The 24,952-nt window shown below is 37.5% G+C and overlaps 2 protein-coding genes across 4 annotated transcripts; both read right to left on the reverse strand.

The window, feature by feature from the left end:
• Nucleotides 1-761: 761 nt before the first annotated feature.
• CDK7 (cyclin dependent kinase 7) lies at nucleotides 762-23,300 on the reverse strand. Of its 3 annotated transcripts, XM_043488588.1 has the most exons (12): nucleotides 23,112-23,300; nucleotides 22,695-22,754; nucleotides 15,860-15,893; nucleotides 14,733-14,800; nucleotides 13,810-13,878; nucleotides 12,013-12,123; nucleotides 10,369-10,487; nucleotides 8,685-8,784; nucleotides 8,149-8,235; nucleotides 4,414-4,563; nucleotides 1,398-1,545; nucleotides 762-949 (listed from the first exon to the last, which is right to left on the reverse strand). In XM_043488588.1, the coding sequence occupies exons 1-12, from the start codon at nucleotides 23,175-23,177 to the stop codon at nucleotides 921-923; spliced, it is 1,041 nt and encodes a 346-aa protein (XP_043344523.1). In that variant the 5' UTR covers nucleotides 23,178-23,300; the 3' UTR covers nucleotides 762-920. The 3 variants fall into 3 exon arrangements, with proteins under 3 accessions (XP_043344523.1, XP_043344525.1, XP_043344524.1); XM_043488590.1 differs by lacking the exons at nucleotides 13,810-13,878; nucleotides 14,733-14,800 and having other exon boundaries at nucleotides 23,112-23,143; XM_043488589.1 differs by lacking the exons at nucleotides 14,733-14,800; nucleotides 15,860-15,893; nucleotides 22,695-22,754; nucleotides 23,112-23,300 and adding an exon at nucleotides 14,638-14,711.
• On the reverse strand, nucleotides 2,798-3,433 carry LOC122454256 (60S ribosomal protein L17-like). Its single transcript, XM_043488592.1, has one exon. It carries the CDS (start codon nucleotides 3,380-3,382, stop codon nucleotides 2,828-2,830), a length of 555 nt encoding a protein of 184 aa, XP_043344527.1. The 5' UTR covers nucleotides 3,383-3,433; the 3' UTR covers nucleotides 2,798-2,827.
• Nucleotides 23,301-24,952: the final 1,652 nt, after the last annotated feature.

Raw genomic sequence — 24,952 nt, forward strand, 5'->3', positions numbered from 1 at the left:
GAGCTGACATTAGTTTATCAGGTGAGTCCTTAAAAAAAAAGAATCTTCTCTATTGGCAGCAGATGAGGAAGCCACAGATTTGACACTACTGCTGGTTTGCAGATGGAGAGTGACATGTAACAAAGCAAGGATAGGAGGCATGTGCATTAAAATGATATTAACTGTATTAATTAGGAAGCAGATTCTGCCTTAGAGCCTCAGATAAGAGCGCAAAGTCCAACTGACATCCTGATATTGGCTTATGCAAAAGAAACAAAAAAAAAAAATCACAGTTGATTGATGACAGGTATGTGACCTACAGGGCTGGGAGCTAATAAGTTTGTGTTACTTTAAACGGCTACATTTATGGCAACTTTTATGTAGCATAAGAAAAATAACATGGTCTATATATAGAGCATGTGTAAGATACGATATGATATCATAAGATGTGATATATGCTATAAATTATCTGGCAGCTAAAACAGAAACTAGATTTACAGGTATTAACATAGAAGAAACTTAAAAGTTCTGAGTAAAAATAAAAATGCTCTATGAGAGTTACAGTCTACATACCACTCATAAAATTTTGAGACCAAAACCAATTTTCTATTTTTAAATACTACACCCTTTACTATAAATTTGTAATGCTATATGGGCCAGATCATTAAAGTATTTGATAATTATTTTTATTAAGGATTCCTTAATGCATTTTCAATTCTGCATGTCAGAGAATTAAACTTATTTTATTACTACTGCACTCTAATCAGAAAATCAGAATTAAATTTGTTTTAAAATACATTTAATAAAAATAACCCAGTTTTACATATTTTACATGTGTAGAATATTTACAAATATCTTTTAAAGCATTTACTTTATGTTTACTATTGTGCCTTTTTCACTGTTTCCTTCAGTAGTAGAATATTGTCCAGTTTTCTCTGTAGCTAAAAAATTAGCTTCTTGGGTAATCCTCCTGGGGGGAAAATGAGGTTGTTTAATTTTATAGTAATTCTATAACATTACATTTAATTTTAAAGTAATTCTAACCAGTCATTGCATTCCAACTATATTTTTACTTGCTTTGATTTTCCAATAACACTTGCTAAACATTAAGCATAGAGTGTACTGTTAGGAATTTATGAAAAAAATAGGGTACACATGGATAGTTCTCATAACTCTGAGGAGTACTCAAAACTGCCCATGTCCTAAAAAAAAGTATGATGTTAAGTATGCATGATGATATGTATTCTAAAGGAAGCAAATATAGGTAAAATATCATATTCTACTTTATAAAATTTAAATTGATAACAAGTAAACAGCTCACAGTTTACATTTCTTAGCTGCCAAGTCACTAGCTATACATTAGCTATCTGGAGTTTGGAGTTTTCTGAATTCATTTCACTTAAGAAAATGAGTTTTACCTTGTTCCAAGGCCTCTGTTCTCTTCCGTTTTGTTGCCATGGCTGGATTGGACTGCTCCTTTAGAGCCTCTGCTGGACAGTTTGGTCTTGGCAGCTGACATCCAGGTGTTGGCCCTGGCCGATTACTGAAATACTTAGTTTTCAACGCCTTTCCAAAGAAAAGAGACCAGAGAAAGTGAGCTTTTATGTGAATATCTGAACTGTGTTGTAAGGAGCATTAAATATACTAAGCAAATATATCCTCTCTCAAACAAACTTAATTTGAATATTTGGATATGGAAATTACTACAAATATCTAGCAGCCTAAGATTGATTGCTAATTCCATTACTGTATTACTATAAGAATGGAATTTTCCCACGAAAGCCTATACAAATTATGAGAAATCCTTAGTAAGACACCGTAAAATTCACCTCTCTACACATTATAGGCTCTATAGCTGAAAACAGAGAAACCTGCTTAAAAAAAACTTCAAAGTTTATTTGTCACAACATTTGTGTGTGCTCAAATTCCAAATCATATGAATTCTTAAAAATAAAGCTTTTAAAAAGATGCGATGGGTTGGAAACAACAGATTAAAGTGGAACAATCCACTAGAAATTAACTGAATTCTTACTTGGAAGGACTTGCCAAGTTTATTTCTATTTACCACTAGTCCAACGTTCTATAATATTATATTTTTACCTAGGTCCAAAATTCCAATAAAAATAGTTTATTTGAGGTAACAAAGTTGTCAAGTTCATACTTTATATGCACCATAGTACTGTTCAATAGCCACAATAATTCAAGGTATGTTCTTTTGGATAACTCTCTTATGAACAAAAGAATATAAACTTTTCAACCAACTCTCCCTACTCGCCCACATATTATTTGCAGTAAGAATTTAGATACAGAATTCTTACTTCAGAAGAGTTGAACTTATAAAATATTACTTCCATATCACAGCAGTTCCATAAGTAAATTATGCTAATTTTGAGCTACACAGAGATCTAAGAAGGGTATCTCATTCAACTTCTATGTTTTTTAAATGTTTATTTATTTGGCTGTGCCAGGTCTTTGTTGCAACATGCGGGGTCTTTAGTTGTGGCATGAAAACTCTTAGTTGCGGCATGTGGGATCTAGATCCCTCACCAGGGATTGAACTCGGGCTTCCTGTATCGGGAACACAGGGTCTTAGCCACTAGACCCTCGAGGAAGTCCCTCATTCCAACTTCTAAATATCCATAGGCCAAAACCCATTAAAAAATTAATTCTAAAAAAAATCTATTTTATCAAAATATAACCCAAATAAGTTATCACAACTAATATCTTTCTATAAATTTTCAGCTTTACTAGTAATGAAAACAACCTTCTTGACAATCTGACCTGGTCTCAAGGTTCTTATTTATTTATTTTTTTTTTTACTTTTATTTGCATTTATTTTCTGCGGCATTTATTCCCAGGCCATAAGTTTTTGTTTCTTCAGTTTCTTCTGGGATATCTTTTTCTTCTGTGCAACCTCCTCTTCTGGTTTAGGAACAATCTGTTCTTTTTCAGTAAGGATCATCTCAATGTGGCAGGGAGAGCTCATGTAGGGGTTGATCCGACCGTGAGCTCTGTAAGTCCTGCGCCTCATCTTGGGGGCTTTGTTCACTTGGATGTGCTCAATGACCAGAGAATCTACATCTAAGCCCTTAAGTTCAGCATTACTCTCTGCATTTTTGAGCATGTGTAGTAAAAATTCAGCACTCTTTTTGGGCCACCGACCCTGTGTCCAGCCCCACTGTTTGGCCTGTGCACACCTACCAACTCCACCATTGTAACGACGGCATGGCACACATTGCTTCTTTAAAGTGACATCCTTCAGATACTTGGTGGCTTTTCGGATATGCATACCCTTTATGGCCTGGGCAGTCTCACGAGTGTTCTTAAAGTGAACACGAAGATTTGAACCTCTTGATTTGCATGATTTTGTGGGGTTTTCTGGGTCGAGTGAATAGCGCACCATTTTTAAGGGTCAGCTCAGGCCGCTTACTGGAAAAGTCAAGGTTCTTATGACAGAGATAAGATGTATACATACACGGATAAAAAGGTAAAAATGAGTTACTTGTTTGAAATTAGAAGAGTGATTCCAATGGTAAAATATCTAGTATATATGTATTAATGTGGCATATACTGCTATGAAGTAAAGGTTTATACAAGTAAATACATTAAACAAAGATCTGGTAGTCTATAATAGCCTATGTGAAAAAATATCCACTCTTTACCCCTGATATTTTGTGCATTTATATGTTTCGTCAGACATGAAGATGTGCGACATTTTAGTCTCTTCCTTTATGAAGGCCAATTACTGTAATGTGTTGCATTTTGGCACTGCATTTCCCTGCCCCAACTTTAAGCGTTAGTGACCACCGTCTATCTATATGTGCTTGTTTTTAAAATAAAGAAAAAAAAGACTTTCAAGTCTATAGATCTTGTATTTTTATGTTGGGTAACATTTCTCTCTTCTTTTATAAGAGCAGATATTCTTGGTATTCCACATTTTTCTTGAGTTTGATTCTTCTTTCCCTTAAGTAACTGTCAGTTTCAGTGTTTTTCTATTTAGAGGATCTTTCAATCTCTCGTAAGTAATACAGTTGTATCAGACTATACCATTTTCTACTCATTATCTCTTTCTGACTGTGACAATGACCAGAATGCATTATCTGGACTGCATTTCATGGGGGAAAACACAAAACAAAACACTTCTGGCATTGGTTTTGGCACAAGATTTAAGTTACCTAAGAGTTTAACTGAAATAGTCCAGTGTCTTAATAAACACAAAACATCATTTTTTTCTTCTTCTCTAATTTACTTTCAAGTAGATGACCTAATTATGAAATAGAATCATCTTTATACTCTTCTGCACTTGTATGGGCATATAGTGCTTACAGCTTAGAGAAAAAAATAAAATTTGTTATTTCTTAAAACAAACGTATCTTTTCAGTATTTAAAGAATGTTAGGAAATCTTAAGAAATTCGAAAAATACACTAACATACCTGTGTGGCTGTAATTCGAGTACATGGATTAAATAAGAATAAGCCTTGTATAAGATCTAGCAAGTCATCTCCTGCTGCAATGAAGATATGCTGTAATGGGATTCCAGGAAAACTCTTAAATGTCACGAAATCTGGAAGACTACACATGTCCTGTAAAAATATTTTTATAATTCAAACTTAAAGGATTGAAAGGCATATAGATCTCAAATGAGTAAATAAAACTGTCATACTGATGATATGATGATCTATCCTAGCACTAGTGAGCAGACAAGGTTACAGGAAGATAAACACAAGTCAACTTTAGTTTTCCATGTTAGCAAAGAACATGTGTACACTGAAATGAAAAACAATGCCGTTTAGAAACTCTCAAAAACAATGATGAAATGCTTTGGTGAAAATCTAACAAAACGTGCACAGGATTCGTATACTGAAAGCTATACCACACTGATGAAATAAATCAAAGCTCTAAATAAATGGTGAGCCCTACCATGTTTGTGGACTGGAAGATTCAGCACTGTAAGGATGTCTGACAATTCTCCTCAAGTTGGTAAACAGGTTTAATGCAATTCTTAGCAAAATTCTGGCAAGATTATTAGATAGATAGGCTATTCTAAAATTTACATGGAAAGTTAAAATAGTTAAAACAACTTGGAAAAAGACTTAATATATAGACAATTTATGAAGACTGTCGTACTGGTAGGGGGAGAGGTATCATAAGCAACCCCCACTCCTGCCATAAGACACTTTTAGTCTCACATCTCATGTAAAAATTAACTCAAAAAGGATCACAGACTTAAATGCGAAACTATAAAACTTTTAGAAAAAAAAAATCATCAGGAATATCTTTGTGTTAGGCAAAGAGTTCTTTGACTTGCCGTCAAAAGCATTACTCATAAAAAGAAAAACTGATAAGACAGACTTGATCAAAATTAAAAACGTTTATGCTGGGAAGACTCTGAAGAGGATGAAAAGACAAACTACAGAGTAACAGAAAATTTGCAAACCACATATACAATCAGAGGACGAGTATTTTATGTAAGTGCTCAATACTCAGCCAAAGTACAAACAATCCAATTAAAAAACAAGACAAGAGACATTTCATTAAAGCTATATAGATGCCAAATACGTACATGAAAAGATATTCAACACCATAAGTCATCAGGGAAGAGAAATTTAAAGTCACAATCAGCTATCACTACACATTTCTCACAATGCTTAAAAAAAAAAAAAGCGACACCACCAAATGCTAGTGAGGATGCAGAGAAAACAGACTACTTCTACATTGCTGGTGAGAATATAAAATAGTACAGGCCCCTCTGGAAAGCAGTTTGGCAGTTTCTGGGCTTCCCTGGTGGCTCAAATGGTAAAGAATTTGCCTTCAATACAGCAGACCTATGTTTGATCCCTGGGTTGGGAAGATCCCCTAGAGAAGGAAATGGCAACCCACTTCAGTACTCTTGCCTGGAGAATTCCATGGACAGAGGAGCCTGGCAGGTTACAATCCACAGGATTGCAAAGAGTCAGACAAGACTAAGTGACTTTCACTTCCTTTTTGGCAGTTTCTGGCTAAATATGCAACTATCACAACTTAACAACTGCACTCCTGGTCATTTGTCCCAGAGAAATAAAGATGTATGCTTACCTAAAAGCCTGTACATGATTTTTTTTTTCCTTTGGCCACGTAGCTTGTGGGATCTAAGCTCCCTAGGGATGGAAACTGGGCCTTTGGCAAGAGGAATACGAGTTCTAACCACTGGACTGCCTTCAGACATGAAAGTGAAAGTCGCTCAATTGTGTCCGACTCTTTGCAACCCCAAGGACTATACAGTCCATGGAATTCTCCAGGCCAGAATACTGGAGTCAGTAGCCGTTCCCTTCTCCAGGGGATCTTCCCAACCCAGGTGTCCTGCATTGCAGGCAGATTCTTTACCAGCTAAGCCACAAGGGAAGGGAAGCCCAAGAATACTGGAGTGCGTAGCCTATCTCTTCTCCAGCAGATCTTCCCTACTCAGGAATTGAACAGGGGTCTCCGGCATTGCAGGCGGATTCTTTACCAACTGGGCTATCAGGGAAGCCATGATGTACTGTTATTACAAATAACAGCGTTATTTGTAATAGCCCCAAACTGGAAACAATGCAGATGTCCTTCAATGAGTCAACAGTCAGACAAACTATGGTACATTCAGACCACTCAGCAATATAGGGAAAGGAATGAATTATTGACAACTTGGATGAATCTCCAGAGAATTATATTGAAAAAAGTCAATTACAAAAGCTTACATTTTATATGATCCCACTTATAATATTCTTGAAATGACAAAGTTATAAAAACAGAAATCATATTAGTGATTGCCAGGGGTTAAGGAATGGGTGCGAGTGGAAGCAAAGTGGGTGTGACGGTAAAAGGGCTCTTTGTGGTGACGTCCTGTATATTAATTGTATCAATGTCAGCATGCTGGCTGTGACATTATCCTGATTTTGCAAGATGTTACCCTTGTGAGAAGCTGAGTAAAGGAAGTAAGGGATACCTTTGTATTATTTCCTTCTGCATGTAAATCAAAACAAGAATTTTTAAAAATCCAAGGAAAACATCATAAGCAACTACTATTTAGAAAATCATGTCAAATGAAAAGTACTGAATAAATACTATGAATATGGCTCTGGAGTCAGAAAGACCCAAACTGGAGTACTAGCTGACACTATGTAGCTTCGGGTAAGCTACTTAACCTCGCGCCACCTCGGCTGTCTCATCTATAAAGTGTGAATAACAGCACCTACCTTAATAGGATTGTTGGGAGAATTAAATATAATTTATGAAACCCTATCATTAACAGCATATAGTAAGTTCAATAAATGAATGCTGTTAGAGCATGTTTTACAATTAGAACTTATAGCTAACCTTCAGTTAGAAAGTTGAGGAAATAATAACACAAAAGAAACTTCTTAATTTCAGTTTCAGATAATTTCATTACAGTTTTAACCAGAAGGTAAAGAGGCTGATTAAAATCTCTTTTCTAGGATTTATTTTTTTCCCCAGGAGATGAGGCTATAACAGAAAGGAAAATCAAAAGGTCTACAATTATAACAAGTGAGAACTTCACTGAACTGTAATATATAAAATTAGCAACTTATACTGTAATAAATTTTATCACAGATTTAGTAATTTTTTTAAGATAATGTAACAGGTTAAAAATAAATAATGAGTTCCCTGGTGGCCTGGGATTCCAGGCTTTCCTGGAGGACCAAGTTCAATCCCTGGTTGGGGAATAATGAAAAACAAAACCAAAAATAAATCTTCATTGTGTTAGTGAAAATGCAATAAATAAATCCATCAAGATGTTGATAAACATGAAACAGCCACAAAATGAAATATTATATAACTTAAAAAGGAAAATGTGAACAATATTATGAGCAAGTTCGTTGCAAAAAAATTACATGGTGTGATGGCATTTTTGTTACAGAACGAAAGAAAAAGCAAATCATACATATTTACGTATTTATATGTGTGTGTGTCCTTATAGCAAGGCTTTACAGCAAAATAATAATGATTAACGCTGGGGTAGAAATTACTGGGATGAGTGAGGGCTATATGTATATAGGAGGCTGGATGGTATATCACAACTTTTACTTTGTATAAATTTTGCAAAGTAAATTAACAATTAATACATTTGTTTAAGTAATATTCACGTTACAGCACTATACACTAAATTTCAAAGAACATGTATGAAAGCTTACAGGCCACTGCTCTTCAGTTGGTGTGCCCAAAGTTTCAAATATTCTTGTTAGTTGATCAAGGTCTGAATCTCCTGGCAAAAAAGGAACCTAAAAGAAAGAAGCAGATATTTCAAGATGATCTGTGATAGCTGTTACACAAATAATATGATAAATTAATTTAATAAGAAACATTAAACAGTAACAAAAATAAAAACTTAGTCTAAGGGTGGGACTTCCCCAGTGATCCCAGAAATACAGACGTTTATCCTAACCCTTTTAGTTACTTTAGAGATAGCACCACATTACAATCCAACAATTTTATTATGGTTGAATTTCAGAACACAAAATGAGCAAAAATAAACTTTATTGTCCTAAATGGTGTTAATAAACAGGCTGTACTTGGTGGGTTTTTTTGTTTATTGGCCTGTTTGTTGGTTTCTTGTTTCAAGGATGGCAATTACCTCTGGGAATTACCTCTGAGAAGATAATTTTTACACAAATTATAAAAACAAATACCTATAACAATACTGAATAGTGTACATCAACTCAAGACTTACCCTTAGAAGCAACTCTGCTAATATACAGCCCACAGCCCACATGTCCACACCTACACCATACATTCTAGCTCCGAACAGTAGCTCAGGGGCCCGATACCACCTGGAGAACAAAAATAAATACTGTCATTTCAGAGTGGAATTATTAAAGTATTTCTTAGAGAAAACTCCTCAGAAAAACATCCTGCACTGATGAAATGCACTTTTATGGATATATTAACTCAAGAAAATTTGTCTATAAAACCAGGAAGTTCCTTACTGTTGCCAGGAAATTCACCCTCAGTCCATTCATTCTCTCACTCTTAGACAATTAACATGTTCTTTCTCCCAAAACCCTAAACACCATCCTACTTCTTAGCTGATAACCTAATTCCTACTTCACTAAAATAATGCAAGTAATGAAAAAAAATTTCTACAGACTCACCAACAGTCATCTACACACTCACAACCCACCTTCCCATCTGTAACTACATAACTAGCCTTTAGTGTTTTTAAAGTCAGGCCCTCAACGTGGGCCCCGGATACAACACTCTTGCCTGTTTCCAAGGATATTGCTCCTGCAATTCTCTTTTTCCTACAACAGCCAGCTTTTTGTTCTTTACTAGATTTATTACTATCAATGTTAAACATATCATTGTTTTTATAGCCTTAAAAAATAAACTAAAAAACAAAGAAACAAACAACAAAAACCTCTGGACCCTGCTTCCCCTCACAACCCTCTCTGTCTGGCTGTATGCTCTTACTGTCTCCATTTCCTCTTCTCTTAACTCCATCAGTCAGGTTTTCACCCCACCACTCCACCAAAATATCTTGATAGGTTATCAAAATATATCTTGATAGGTTATCAAGATATCCCTATCACTAATCTAAATTGTTAATTCTCAGTCATTTTAATTTGACCTATTAGTAGTGTCTGATTTCAAAATAGAGAAAGTCAGAAATTGGTAGATGAAAAGCAATGCTCATGTATGTGGGTCCTTGTTTTCCTGAGTTCCCAGAGTTCCTGAACGATAGGCTTAATTTTTCCAGAAATTACCTGAACAACTACTTACATACCTTACTTTATACTCAAGGATCAGATGATTAACGCTCAATGAGATCTATTTGGAAGAAGCTGACAAACTAATTTAAAAGGACAGAAAATCTGAAGATCGTCTCAGATTCTTAAGAGTCAGGGAAGTTAACAAATGCCATCTGGACAAGAATTATAAAATCTACGTCCCTATCTATATAATGTGATTTTTAGTTTTTATTTTTATGTATACTTTTTATGTATAAACAGAAAATATAAGCAATGAATAATATGAAAAATCCAAATAAAAGCACTGCTTTGTTTAGGGAATTTTCATTCACACTGAATGATATAAAATGTGGAATCAGGATTGACCAATAAAATAAACAGGCCCCCCAAATCAGGTGGTTATGTAAAAGAACAGCCACTATAGTTCCAATCTACCTAACTAAACTGTATAAGAAGTATAAGTTAGTCCCCCAAATTACTAGGTAAATTTCTGGGGACTGAATTAATTCAACTCCGTTTGAAAGAAGGGCTGTATATTTTTTCACTGTTTAATAAGATACCAACAATAACTCCTGAACTCAGCCAAAATTCAAAGAAGCCACATGAGGCTCATTTGTGATTAATATCCTACACAATATAAGCTTTAGTTAGTTAAGGAATCCTTACCTGGTTACAACCTGATGTGTATAAGCTCTACTGGGGCTCCCAAATGATTTGGCCAGGCCAAAATCGGCCAGTTTTAGAACTCCATTTTCATCTAGCAACAAGTTGTTTGGTTTTAGGTCCTATATATTGGAGATTTTAAACCAACAAATAAGCAGGGTGAAGGAAAGCATCATAGTAATACATTTAGTTAAATTTAAACTTAGCAGAAACAGGTTAGCACCTCAAATTTAACCACCACCAAAATTTTTTTTAATTGATATAAAATTCTAAAAAGCAAAATAAGATTAGCCATATTTCTTAGTGAGGCCTTGGATCAAGGTACTTCCTTTCACTGAACTTCAATTTACCTACTTCACAGGTTTGCTGTGAGGATTAAATTTAATATTTCCTGCGAAAAGCCTAGTATAATGACTGGTTCCTAGTAAGAATTCAAAAACCAGATGCTGCTATTAATTTAACAACAACATACATGGGGAACCCCCTGGGGGTCCAGTGGTTAGGACTCTGTGTGCCGCTGCTGAGGGCCCCGGTTCAATCCCCGAATGGGGAACTAAGATCCCACAAGCCGTGAGGCCCACAACAGTAAACACCACAATATATGAACTTCAGTAAATAAAAACATTATGCGGTTATAAAGGATGAAGAATATAGTCTTCACAATCCATGCTAAAAAGCTATTAGCCGTGACCTAAAAGGAATTCCAACCTTAAATACGAGGATTGTATCATGGGTGTGCTCAGTTGTGTCTGACTCTCTGTTAGCCTCCTGGACTATAGCCCACCAGGCTCCTCTGTCCATAAGATTTTCCAGGCAAGAAGACTGGAGTGGGTTGCCATTTCCTCCTCCAGAGGATCTTCCCAACCCACGGATTGAACCCATATCTCTGGTGTCTCCTGCACTGGCAGATGGGTTCTTTACCAGTAGCGCCACCAACACATAAAAACATTATGTGTTTATAAATGATGAAGAATATAGTCTTTACAATCTATGCTAAAAAGATATTAGCCATAACCTAAAAGGAATTCCAAGCTTAAGTATGAGGATTACCATTATATATTTTTAACTACTTTATCTACTAATAAATAGGATGCCTAAGAACATCTACCTATCTAAATCATCAGCCTTGTTCTAGTAGCTAAATGTTCCTAACAATGACTCAGCCATTTCAGAAATTTTACTTCATTACTTTCCAGAGTTTTAGAGCTACCAGAAATATTTTTCAAGAAGTATTTTTGCATTATATAATTTAATCCAGACTCCCACCATTGTTGTTTTCTATTACAACAGTATAGCACAAAGAACACTGAACTTCAAGCCAAAATATCTAGGTTCTAATACTCTTGTCAGCCACTATAACTAATGACCTCAAAAAAAATGTGTAACTTTTGGGTCAGCAACTTAACTCTTCAATTATGAAAAAAATGAAGTAATAGGCCTCTTGCATTTCTAAATTCCACCTAGTAACAGAGTTCTCACAGAGCCACCTGGTTTAACTGAAGGGAGCGCAGAGAGGAAGAAGGGTGGATAAAGCGGTCCAGTTCTACTTTAATAATTTACATACTCAGGTCTTTTGTGTAATAAACTGGCTACAGAAAATCTGACTACAACATAAAGACGTAAGCATACTTGGTTAAAAAACCTTACCCTATGCAGAATCCAATGTTGATGTAAATATTCTAATCCTTGAAGAGTCATCAACATATAGGCTTTGATATGTGAAGGTGTTAGCACAAGACTGTTATCCTTTATTATAACCTGTAAAGTAGGCAGACAGTATACAGGTATGCTTTTATCATTCCAAATACACTCTACTATATCAAATAATTTATAGACACAAGATGGATTTATTCATAAAGGAGATTCTCAAGAGAGGTTGCCTCACTCTCCTTAGGAAGCACTGTCAGAACTTCCAGTTACTTGGTTAGGGAAAGTATCTTTAGTTTAGAAGGAAAGGAGTACTTTGTCTCCTGCTGCTTTGTTTTGAGGCATCCATGTAGCAAACATCTGCTGTTTCCACTTGCCCCAGGATACACAGCCCCTCCTGATAACAGCATTCAACATTCCTTTGGGAAACCGCTGGTTCCCAGTGTGGTCCACGTGGTTACAGACTGCACTACCTGTGGCCTCCAGAGGCAGTAGACACATGATCCAGCAACTCAGTCACCACACTACGGCCTGCTTTCCTGACTAGTTCAGGGATGGAAGCCAAGCCAAATACTTGTGCTAGAATCAAAGGCAACAAAATACTTTCTCTCCTCAGGGATTATTAAACTATAAGATAGAAGCCTACAAGCACCTGAGTCCCTGTATTGAGAAATTTTACCCATGAACAAGGCAACAGAGAACAAGTGAAAAATTGTGTTCTGCTAGCACGATTTGTGAACTATGATTCAAGTCAGTTTATTCCCAGACTTTTAGTTATATGAGCTTAAAATGCAATTTTTTTTTCAAATAGGTGTCACTTTTAATCTCAGTTTTTAACACATCAGTTGTGTAACCACTACCACAACCAACAGAGTTTTACAATTCCCCCAGGCCCCTCTCTACTCAACCTTCCCCTAGATTCCTAACCCCAGCAACCAAAGATCTCACTTCTGTTGCTTTATTTTTGTTTTTTTTTATTTTTTAGTTTTTCGTTTTACAAAAAACATACATAGAACCATACAGCATCAGTAGCTTTTGAGCCTGGCTTCTTTCCTCTAGTATAATGTATCTGAGAGTCACCTATACTGTTGCATATGTTAATAATGTGTTTCTTTTTATTCTCAAATAGTATTCCACTTCATAAATGTACCAGTTTGTTTATACATTCACTTGATGAAAGATATATGGGTTGTTTTCAGTTTGGGTAATTACGAAGAAAGCTAAACATCTGTGTGGACATGTTTTTGTTTCTCTTGGATAAATAAATACGTAGACATATTTCTAGATCATACCCTAAGGGTATATTTAACTGTGTAAGAAACTGCCAAACTGTTTTTTCCAAAGTGGCTGTATCACTTTGCGTTCTCATCAGCAGTGTATGAGAATTCCACTTATTCCACATCTCCAGACTGTTCATTATTGAGATTCAATTAGTATTAACGAAAAGCCTAAAATCTTATTCTTCTCAAAAAGAAATTTGGTTTTCAAAAGGACAGTCTGTGATAATATCACAAGGAAGTTCCAAACCCTCCAAAGCCAAACACTTATTTTTCTAAAAAGTAACGTCAATAAGGTATCAGGAACTTGGCAGACACAAATGCTATCGAAATCCAAATCTTGTATGTAACACTGGGAATATAGCTAAATGATTCAGAAGATCTTTGACTTAAGACCACATCTAGATTTCAACAAAATTTAAGCATTCTTTTGACTACCTTCTTCGAAGGTAGAAAATAACCATTTAGATTCTCTTTTGATAAACAGGAAAATAAATTCCTCCAGAAATCTTAGTCTTACCTCTAGATCAGTTTCCATAAAATCAAAGACAAGGCTAATGTTAGATTTATGTCCAAAAGCATCAAGGAGCTACAAAGCAAAATTAAAAAAAAAACAACAACAACATGTGATTCTCTTATTAAATACTTGACAGTATTACACCTAAGTTTTTAATCTTTAAAAACTTAAGCATTTGGACTGTAAAGTTTAAATAATTTTATTAAATTTAATATTTTTCCATTTTTGGCTAGGATTTAGTACACTGAAGCACAAGATATTAAGCCTTACTATTAAAAAGAAAAAATCACCAATACTTAACCTTTCCCTCCAAATTTTAGGAATTAAGTAATGAATTAATGAGAAACTCACTGAAGTCTCTATAATCTAGAAAAATTCCCAACCTTGGTACTTAAGAAAATCCAACAAACAGCAGCAGTAGCTATTTTCACTGAATGAGTGTGCTCCCTACGCCAGGCACTATCCCAGGTAAGCAGGTGTTAGCTGCTCAGTCATATCGGGCTCTTTGCGACCCCATGGCCTGTAGCCCACCAGGCTCCTCTGTCCATGGGATTCTCCAGGCAAGAATACTGGAGTGTGTTACCATTACTTGATGTGTATTCAGTGAGCTAGTCTCGTAACAACCCTGTGAGGTAGAGACTACGAGGCAGAGTTCAAGGGAACCTGCTCAAGGTCTTACACATGCTAGAGCTCTCTAGACTTCAAAATTTCTGATAAAATCAGCCTGTATGCCCATATGTAATTTATTTCATCAGTTGTATAGTTTTTAAAACACTGCCTATAAGAACAATTAGGATAAAAAATACATTTCAGCCTTTTTGTAAGGCTCACCTAGGACAACTCATCTTGCTGAGCCTTCAATCAACATCCACCACATTCGGCAAGGCAGGGTCCCAAGTCCCAGAAACAACTTAGATCATACTCACACCAATTATATTTGGATGACTTAGCTCCTGTAATAATTTTATCTCTCTTAAGGCTGTTCTATTTATACCTAGATAAAAAGGCAAAGAAAAAAGTGAAAAAGAATTCTGAAATCTCAAACCTTCTTATAAATGTATTTTTTGGGAAAGGTCAGTCTCTGATCAAATAGCAATGAATATTCCTCAGAAAAAAAAAATAACAATTTTTATAACGTACCTATTTCCAATTTATATTGCTTTGTTTTTAAAACAGTTTAGGACAGACTATGATAAATGATGAAACAAGTATTCACTTTATCTATAGAATATGAGACCTGAAGACTCCTGGAAAAATATGTACCCAAGTATGTAGCCTATAGGTGAGAAGTTAATAGCTTCTCTTCTCTTGCCTTATGAATATCAGAGGCAGATTCTTTAAGCTAACAGAAAACTAGTGATTAGATACCATCTTTCCCAACGCAGGGGGCCCAGGTTTGACCCTCGGTCAGGACACTAGATCCCACATGTCGCCAGTTAAGAGCTTCCTTCTCACAACTAAAAGGTCCTGCATGTCACAATGAAGATCAAAGATCCAGCATGCTGCAATTAAGACCCAGTGTAGCCAAATAAATAAATACTAAAAAAAAAAAAGAAAGAAAAAAGATCTGGTACTAGTATTAGAGAGATGATGTATCCTTTATACAGAAACTATTTCTTGATGATTAAATAGGACTTAGCGCTCAAACAGAGCTTTAGCAGAAGGGATACAAAAATCTCCCCCATCCCTATACATTTATTCTACAGTGAGCTTTGTATACTTCCATGAATCCTGAATTTTCAAAGTAACCAGAAGCTCAGAACAAAAAACAATGGCTTGAAAACAACTAAAGCAGTAATGAAGACATCAAGACAAGTCACTAATAACCTTGCTGTCTTCCATCTACTTGGGGGTGATCTGAATATCTTCTGAACACCCAAATGGTGAAAAGCACAAACATCCTATCTCTATCCTGAGTCTATCGTTACTCTTCTGGGACCTGTAATAACTCTATCCAGAACCATTGTTAACTGTAATTAATACTTCGTTCTTTTCCTCAGTGAGAAGAACCACTTTTTCTGTTCTGTCAGATTACATGAAATAAGTTACTTACCATCTTTAGCTTCTGATCTATGTCCAAGTTTGATCTGGTAGAGGAAAAAACAAACACAATAAAAATGTGTTAAACTATTTAGACAAATGCGTAATATATAAACACTTCAAATGCTTAAAGCAAAAATACATACTTATACGTAGCTAGTATTAGCAGGCAAGGAGGGAGCAGGAATCATGAATCAGAAAGGCAAAATTAACAATATAAGAAAGGATCAAGTACCTATCATTCCTTTCCCCTTAAGTTCTGAATTACACAACGTTGTAAGATTAAATATGGAATAAATTAAATGCATACAAGCTAATAAACAAAAGAAGCACTTCAAGTTAGACTACCTGGGAGGAAATATGTAACATATAAAATAACATGCTTAATATGCCCAATAATATACTCCCAGGGACCACATTTTTCAAGAAGAAAAATTAGAGATTGTGATGGATACAGAACTTAGGGAGATGATCTAGGTGGGTGGTGGTAGTTTAGTCGCTAAGTCAATATCTGACTCTTGTGACCCCATGAACTGTAGCCCACCAAACTTCTCTGTCCATGGAATCTTCCAGGCAAGAATACTGGAGTGGGTTGCCATTTCCTTCTCCAGGGGATCTTCCCAACTTAGGGATTGAACCCAGGTCTCCTGCATCTGCAGGCAGATTGTTACTGTGAGCCACCAGGGAAGCCCAATAAACAAAAGAAGCACTTCAAGTTAGACTACTTGGGAGGAAATATGTAACATATAAATAACATGCTTAATATGCCCAATAATATGCTCCCAGGGACCACATTTTCCAAGAAGGAAAATTACAGATTGTGATGGATACAGAAAATGGTTAAACTTTTGCTACTGTGTACAAGCACACTGAACTGCATTAATAGGTTCAGTCTCACACAAACCCAACTACTAAGTTAAAGAACAAGAGCTTACTACTTTATGCAATGACAATGTAGCCAAGAACACACACACACACAAAAATCCTACTCCAGAAAATCAGCTATTTTTCCTTTTAAAATGCCCCCACCTATATACCACAAACAACTTTTAACTTAAAGGTAGGCTATTTATTTTATCTTGGGCTTCCCTGGTGGCTCAGACAGTAAAGAATCTGCTTGCTATGCAGGAGACCCAGGTTCAATTCCTGGGTTAGGAAGATCCCCTGGAGAGGGGAATGGCAATCCACTCCAGTATTCTTGCCTGGAGAATCCCATGGACAGAGGAGCCTGCTGGGCTACAGTCTATGGGGTCGAAAAGAATTGGATACAACTGAGCAACTAACACTTCCACAGGCTATTTATTATAGCACCAAAAAATATAAGGCATGTAGGAATCAAAGCCAACAAGAGATGTATGAAGCGTTCCCAGAACATTATAAAACACTCTTAAAACATGTTCAAGAAAATGTGATCAAAATAAACACAGACAGCATGTTCATGGATAGAAAGATTCAATATCATAAATACATCAATTCTCTTTAATGAAACTAGATGTAAAGTACAACAGCATTTTTCACGGACCCTGACAAACGGATTCTAAACTTTATATAGAAAAGTAAGAAGCTAAGAACAGATAACTTAAAACATTATTTTTTACTGTATTTAGGAAATGTAATAGACTAGTTTCATGAAGCCATCTACATCATCACTCAGATTCAATAATTACCAATATTTTGCCATATTTACTTCATCCATCCTCTCTTTTTTGTTGGCTACAACATACATTTTTTTCATGTTGTAGTTGGACTTCATATTATTCATCCCTATATACTTCAACAAGCATCTCTAAAACGTGGGCATGTTCTTATATACCCATAAGGCCATTCTCCTTCCTAATAAAATTAATAATAATGCCATACAGCATGTAATAACTAGTTCATATTCAAATTCTCCTGATTTGGCTCAAATTTCTCAACTGACTCATAGAGTAAGCCAAGTTAATTTCGAAGAAGAGTAGCTGGGCTTCCCTGGAAGTCCAGAGGTTGAGAATCCGCCTGCCAGTGCAGGGGACAGGGGTTCAATCCCTGGTCTGGAAAGATTCCACAACTACGCCATGGGGCAACTAAGCCCATGCGCCCCAACTACCGAGCCCACACACCCTGGAGACCAGGCTCTGCAACAAGAGAAGCTACTGCAATGAGAAGCCTCCATACCACAACCACAGAAAGCCCTCGAGCATTTACAAGGCAACAGTAATTAGACACCGTACGGCAGTGCAGCAGGAATGGGGGGAAAAGGAAAATCAACCAATAAAAGAATGGTATGCCCAGAAACAAATCCAAGTGTAAATTGGAACTTGGCATTACAACTCAGAAAAGGACATACTAACAAAAATGTTGAGAGCTGGGGAAAAAACACTAGATTTTCACACTACACAACAAAGAAAATTTAACTCCAAATGGAATGTAGACCTAAATGTGAAAAAGCAATACTTTAAAATTTTCAGATGAAAATATAGGAGAATTCTTTATAATCTGGAGGCAGGGAAGCACACAAAAAAAGGGAACCAAAAAAGGGGAAAAATAGACAAATTTAACCAGACTAAAATTTTAAATACCTGTACTTCAAAAGATACCATAAGTAAACTAAATACCCAAAGTCTGAGAGATGATGATTGAAGAAATTTTCACATACTAAAGTAAAAAGAAGTCACTCTGGCGTATTTAACAAACTTTATGCTAACTAGAACAGCCTGTTTTGTGGTCTATGAAACACATACTGTCTATCTGCTTTAAATATTGGAATAAAAGGGTCCACTACCAAAAGTGAAAATCACTCAGTTGTGTCTGATTCTTTGCAACTCCATGCCTGACAGGCTCCTCTATCCATGCGATTCTCCAGGCAAGAATACTGGAGTAGATTGCCATTCCCTTCTCCAGGGGATCTTCCCAACCCAGGGATTGAACCCAAGTCTCCCACATTGCAGGCGGATTCTTAACCATCTGAACCACTGTAAAGAATGCCGATTTTGAAGATAAGGATAAGTGCCTCCCTTTCAGGGACTTCAATGCTAGTACTCCTTTGATAAGGTCCCTTTGCCAGGAGCCAAGATCATACTGACTCACTATATACAGTGATCTGTCTTCTGATCTTTTTTTTTAAACTTTGAAGGAATGTACCCAAGTTATGTTTGATGTTTTCTGTTCTGACAAGATATAACTACACTGAAAACGGTACTTCTTCAGAACTCAGAGCTATCTGAGACTGTCTTCTGGGCTATAATCCTAAGATTGGCTTGAATAACACTTTTCTATTCTTGTTATAGATTTACATTGACAATGGTACCTGTAGTGCATATTTCTGACTAAGGTTCAGTATCCAAAATATATAAGAAATTCCACCAAGTCAACAGGAAAGGAAAAAAATGCAGTCAACCTAACAGAAAAAGTATAAAAAGCCAATAAATCTAGGAAAAGATGATCAAACTCACTGGTAATCAGAGAAATATTAATTGAAAAAACATCCACATACCACTTTTGATCGATCTGATTGACAACTGTTGTAAAGTCTGATGATACAAACATGGTGAAGATGTGGTGGGAGGTTAAACTGACCCAACCATTTTGGAAAGCAGTTTGATAGTATCTGGGGATGTTGACGTGTATTCTCTTGCTGTTGTTCAGTCGCTCAGTCGTGTCCAACTCTTTGTAACCCCATGGACTGCAGCACGCCAGGCTTCCCTGTCCTTCACCATCTCCCAGAGTTTACTTAAACTAATGACCATTGAGTCGGTGATGCCATCCAACCATCTTGTCCTCTGTTATCCCCTTCCCTTCCTGCCTTCAATCTTTCTCAGCATCAGGGTGTTCTCTATGCAGCAACAACTGGCAATTAGTTTCAACTACAAATACATTTTCTAGAGAAATGCACAAATGTATGTCTGCAGAAGGACTGTATTAGAGTAAAACATTAAAAAAAAAGCAGCTTAAATGTTTATCAACAACAATTTGGAGAGACCAATTTTAGTGTAGCTATAGAATAGAATCTAATCATCAAAGAGCATGAATAAACAGATCTACATGTATCCATCTGGAAGATTTCAGAAATGATACTAATTCAGAAAAACAAGTTGCAGAAGAGTGAGTGTGAGAGGAAGAGATAAAGAGCTTAGAAGTATACAGTAATGTGTATTGTTGAGATATATTAAACAAATACTGCAAAGTGAAAACTGCTCCAAAAAGCTACCACAGAGGACTGGTTAAACTGGGAAATGTAAATTCAGTACAACTGTTTAAAAAGGATAAGGTAGATTAATGATATTTTAAAGGTCCAAAATACAACAGGTAAAAGAATACATAGCTTATTACTCCTTTTCTGTTAAATTCAAGAAAAGAAAGAAAGAAAGTGAAGTCCCTCAGTCATGTCTGACTCTGCGACCCCACAGACTGTAGCCTACCACGCTCCTCCGTCCATGGGATTTTCCAGGCAAGAGTACTGGAGTGGGTTGCCATTCTCTTCTCCAGAGGATCTTCCTGACCCAGGGATCGAACCCAGGTCTCCCGCACTATAGGCAGACACTTTACTGTCTGAGCCACCAGGGAAGCCAGTAAATGAGTGTGAACGGAAACTGAGTGTTGGGAGGCGAAGATGCACAAGCACCAAATCTCCAGGGTTTATAGTTTAAGTCTAGAAAATGTCTGAACTAAGGAAGGAGGCCCCTCAAGGAATGACAAGTATACTATCTAAAAAAATGGATGTAAATACCAGAGAAAACAATTTTGGAGTTGAAAGGCATTGCTCCAATGAGTGAAAACCAGGGGTAGAGGAGAGAGGCATGCGTGGCCTCGTAACTGACTTAAAAAAAAAAAAAAAAACCTTTGAAAATTAATTGGGTTTGGTAAAAGGAGAAATATTCCTGTTTTTTTCGAGGTACAGTTTACATACAGTATTATGTAAGTTTCAGGTGTACAACACAGTGATTTAAAGGTTATATATTCCATTTATATAAAGGTTACATTCCATAAAACGACAAAGATGTACTATTTGAAATAAAAATATAAAAGAATATTCCATAATGAGTCACTTTCAAGGGGTAGCAGTCTATCAATGAGAAATATAGTGCTATGTCGCTTCAGTCATGTCTGACTCTTTGTGATCCTGTGGACCGGAGCCCACCAGGCTCCTCTGTCCACAGACTTCTCCAGGCAATACTCAAGTGGGTTGCCATGCCCTTCTCCAGGGAATCTTCCCGACTCAGGGATCGAACCCACATCTCTTATGTCTTCTTCACTGGCAGGCAAGTTCTTTACTACTAGCATCACCTGGGAAGCCCATCACTGAGAAATAGAATGAATTCTAAATCCTAATTTATGATAAAAGCAAGCAAATAAGTAAACCAACTGGGATTTTCAGAAAAACCACAGAACTCAATATGTCAACAGTTTGAAGAGACCGTTATCAGTTAGTCAAGCAAATACATTTTTAAGAGTGTCTACAAATGTACTAGCCACAGAGTGGTAGTAAATAGAGAATAAACTCAAAAGATTTTGATAAATGCTATGAAGACAACAAAGAAATATGGAAAAGAACACTAGGGAAGAAGGCAGGTACACCTGTTTCAGCTAGAATGACCAGCAGAAGTCTGTATGTACGGGAGATATCTGACTGAGATCTAAATGATAAGGAACCAGCCAGGCCAAGTTTTAGAGGAAAAATACACTAAGTGGAAGCCAGAGCAAATGCAATGAATCTGGGACTGGGATGAATTTAACATATTCAAGGGACAGAAAGGTCAGTGTGGCTAGAATAAAGTGAACCAGGGGCAGAATCAGAAAAATAACTTGAAAAGGATTAGGAAAGTTAAGGGTTTTACACGGGAGGAGCTATAAATAGCACTGGCTTATAGAACACAAACTGAAAAAAGAGATTAGACACATCAGAAAAAGTAAAAAAGATAACAATGGAAGGAATAATTGTAGAAAGGAAGAATGGGAAGCAGGTGTTAAGAATATGAGAGGGACGTGCTTCAAAGGAATTAGGGATTTTGAAGGAGAAACAGGTTCAAAGCAGCAACAGGAACAATAGGAAGGTGGCTACCTAAGCCACCAACAGGCCTTGTGTGTGTGCTCAGTCACGTCCGACTCTTTGCAACTCCATGGACCCATCAGGCTCCTCTATCTACGAGGTGTGAAGAAACCAGCCTCTCTGAGAGGGTTACTGATTTCAGAAGTATGGGGAAAGGCAATCAGCCTGGAAGCAGTACACCTGGATCTAAAGCTTGGCTCTATCAACTGCTACCTGTGCCATCTTGATGAGTCACCTCATCTCCCTTAGCTTCAGGCACCAAGTATAAAACAAGCTTCAAGTATAAAGCAGAGATACTTTACCGACATCACCCGGCTCTTATGAGGGTTAAATGAGAAAAACAAGGGTGAGAGTTCTTGGCATACAGAAAGGCAAATATGACCTAAGTTTCTTGAATGAAATGCAAGTAAAAAAGGTACTTAAACCATTAAAAAAAAAAAAAAACCCACCAATGTCATTAATGCTGGCAAAAGCCTTTAATGGTAAACATGTATTCAGAAAATACAGATATAGAGTGGATGCTGGTGAGGAAGAAATAGGGACCTGGAAAGATGAGTAGTTCTGAGGGCCCAACAAAGATATTTGTCCCCTTGGCCAGTGTTTGCGTTTATAAAACAAGATACAGCCCCTCTTCATCTCAATTTCAATGGATGGAACAAAACGCTAGTTCAACCCGAGTTCCACCTTGGAACACAAGACACTAAGATATTCTATTTTCTTTGAAAATGACATAAGTAACTCATTAGCAGAGCACGGTCAAGAGTAATAACACACACACACACAACCTTCACGAAGACACAAGGAAAAACAAACTGCAACTCACTTTCTTAATGGCGACAATTTGGTTGGTGTTCTTGTCTCTGGCCTTGTAAACCGTGGCAAACTAGACAGAAAAACAAGAGTAATGTTAAGTTTGTGAGAACTTCTTGGTTTGTGTTGGCCTTTTCACTTTTTTTAGATCTGGGGAAGCAAGGAATCCAGGGTTCTCAGAGCAAATTCGCGGCGGCTGGCAACGTGCTGAGGACGTCCACGTCCCGTTCCAGTCCACTGAGCGGAGAAGGCCGCTCAGGGACTCAGGTCCAGGGTGGACAAAGGGGCAGCAGGGGCGTCTGCGCAGCCTCCTCCGAGGAGAACGAGGAGCGCGGCCCGGCCGCTGGCTTCCACGAGAAAACTTTCGACAGTGTGAGGCGGCCGGGCGCTCTCTGCTCAGGGCCCTCCGAGCCCCGCCCGAGAGCCTCACCTGTCCCTCCCCGAGGAAGTCCAGTTTTTCATAACGCTTCGCTCGCGACTTCACGTCCACAGCCATCCGTCGCGAGGAGCCCGTCTCCAGCTGAAAGGGGTGAGCTGCCAAGACAGCAGGAATTTAAAGCTACCTTAAAGCCTCCAACAGCCACTTCCGCCCACTGACCGCAGATGCCTCACTCGCTCCGCCCCCACTTCCGGGGTGGGCGGGGATGCTGTGAAGTAGGTCCGGCCAGAGCCCGCCCCACGGAAGCTGCGCGAGGCGAGGCGGGACTCCTGGGCCTCCCTGAACCGTGCCCAGTCTGCTCCCGTAACCACAGATAGTACCGGAGGCGTGGTGCTCTTGGAGGTAGCTAGTGTGTCGCCCTGTTATCGTTTTAACAAGTACTTTCTTCACTACTGAGGACCGATCAGCGCTCTGAGTTCAGGATTTAATAGGTGTGTATGGGTGTGGAAAGCTTGGCCTTGTCTCTGATCTCTGGTTTTTGCTCAAGGCTATCCTGTCACCATGGTTACCATGGACGCCTAAGCCGACAATTGCAAGTTACTTAGGCGGAGTTGGATGGTATCACCGATTGGATGGATATGAGTTTGAGCAGGCTCCGAGAGTTGGTGATGGACAGGGAAGCCTGACGTGCTGCAGTCCATGTGGTCAGAGTCAGACAAGACTGAGTGACTGAACTGAACTGAAGCGAGTGCTAGTTCTTAATGTCTGGTCAAGAGGCATTCTTAGTTCTTTATGAAGAAGCACATCCAGGCAAACAAATTCCTAGTAAGCTGAACAATTTCGTGCTATGGAACACACTTCTGGCCATCAGTTTTTCACCCTGTAAGGTGGAAGGAGCTAATAGATTTCATCATAGGCGGTTGCGAGGATTAAATGATACTTGCACAAAGTTTTAGGCATAGTGCTCAATGGTTAATTGTAATCAGTGCCCAGCTTTATTCGCTTTTCATACAAATCAACAAACACATTAATTCATATATTTAACGAATATATATTGAGTGCTTACTGTATGCTGGGCTCTGTTGCAGACTCTGAGAAATCAGCAAGCTAAAAACAAAGATCCCTGCTTTCCAATGGGAGGAGCTAACAGAACAATTAAAATACACTTTGATACATACTGACCAGAGCTACTGAGATAGTAAAGCAGGGAAAGGAAACAGAGTAGGGTTTGTGATTTTAAATAGGGTGTTACCAGAAAGATATTACTGAAAAGCGCCTGCAAAGTTTTGAGTAGATAAATGATATCTGACTTAATGTTTTAAAAGTCTCCCTTTGTTGTGAGAGATTACACTATAAATTTAGAGGGGCAAGAAGCAGCAAGAAGGCTAGTTAAAGAATTTTTGGAGTGATCCAGATGCTTGTATTGAGAGTACCAGTTTAGCTTCTAGACAATAGATTTGCTGACATTTAACATGGGTTATGGAAAAGAGAAGGATAATTCTAAGGTTTTGAGCTGGAGCATTTAATGTTTTAAGAATTTAACATTCTTAAAGAGATGGAAATACCAGACCACCCACCTTACCTGCCTCCTGAGAAATCTGTGTCCAGGTCACGAAGCAACAGTTAGAATTGGACATGGAAAAACGGACTGGTTCCAAATTGGGAAAGGAGTATGTCAAGGCTGTATATTGTCACCCTGCTTATTTAACTTACATGCAGAGTACATCATGCAAAACGCTGGACTGGATGAAGCACAAGCTGGAATCAAGAAATATCAATAACCTCAGATATGCAGATGACACCACCCTTATGGCCGGAAGCAAAGAAGAACTAAAGAGCCTCTTGATGAAAGTGAAAGAGGAGAGTGAAAAAGCTGGCTTAAAACTCAACAT

The sequence above is a fragment of the Cervus canadensis genome, chromosome 16, assembly GCF_019320065.1.
Source record: "Cervus canadensis isolate Bull #8, Minnesota chromosome 16, ASM1932006v1, whole genome shotgun sequence".
Lineage (NCBI taxonomy): Eukaryota > Metazoa > Chordata > Mammalia > Artiodactyla > Cervidae > Cervus > Cervus canadensis.

Excerpts from the sequence above, each read along its gene's own strand:
- LOC122454256 (XM_043488592.1), bottom strand. The coding sequence starts at position 3,382 with ATGGTGCGCTATTCACTCGACCCAGAAAACCCCACAAAATCATGCAAA.
- CDK7 (XM_043488588.1), bottom strand. The coding sequence starts at position 23,177 with ATGGCTGTGGACGTGAAGTCGCGAGCGAAGCGTTATGAAAAACTGGAC. Across the intron at positions 8,785-10,368 it reads ACACATCAGGTTGTAACCAG|GTGGTATCGGGCCCCTGAGC; the intron begins GTAAGGATTCCT and ends TTTGTTCTCCAG. Across the intron at positions 1,546-4,413 it reads CTCGAATTACAGCCACACAG|GCGTTGAAAACTAAGTATTT; the intron begins GTATGTTAGTGT and ends TTCTTTGGAAAG.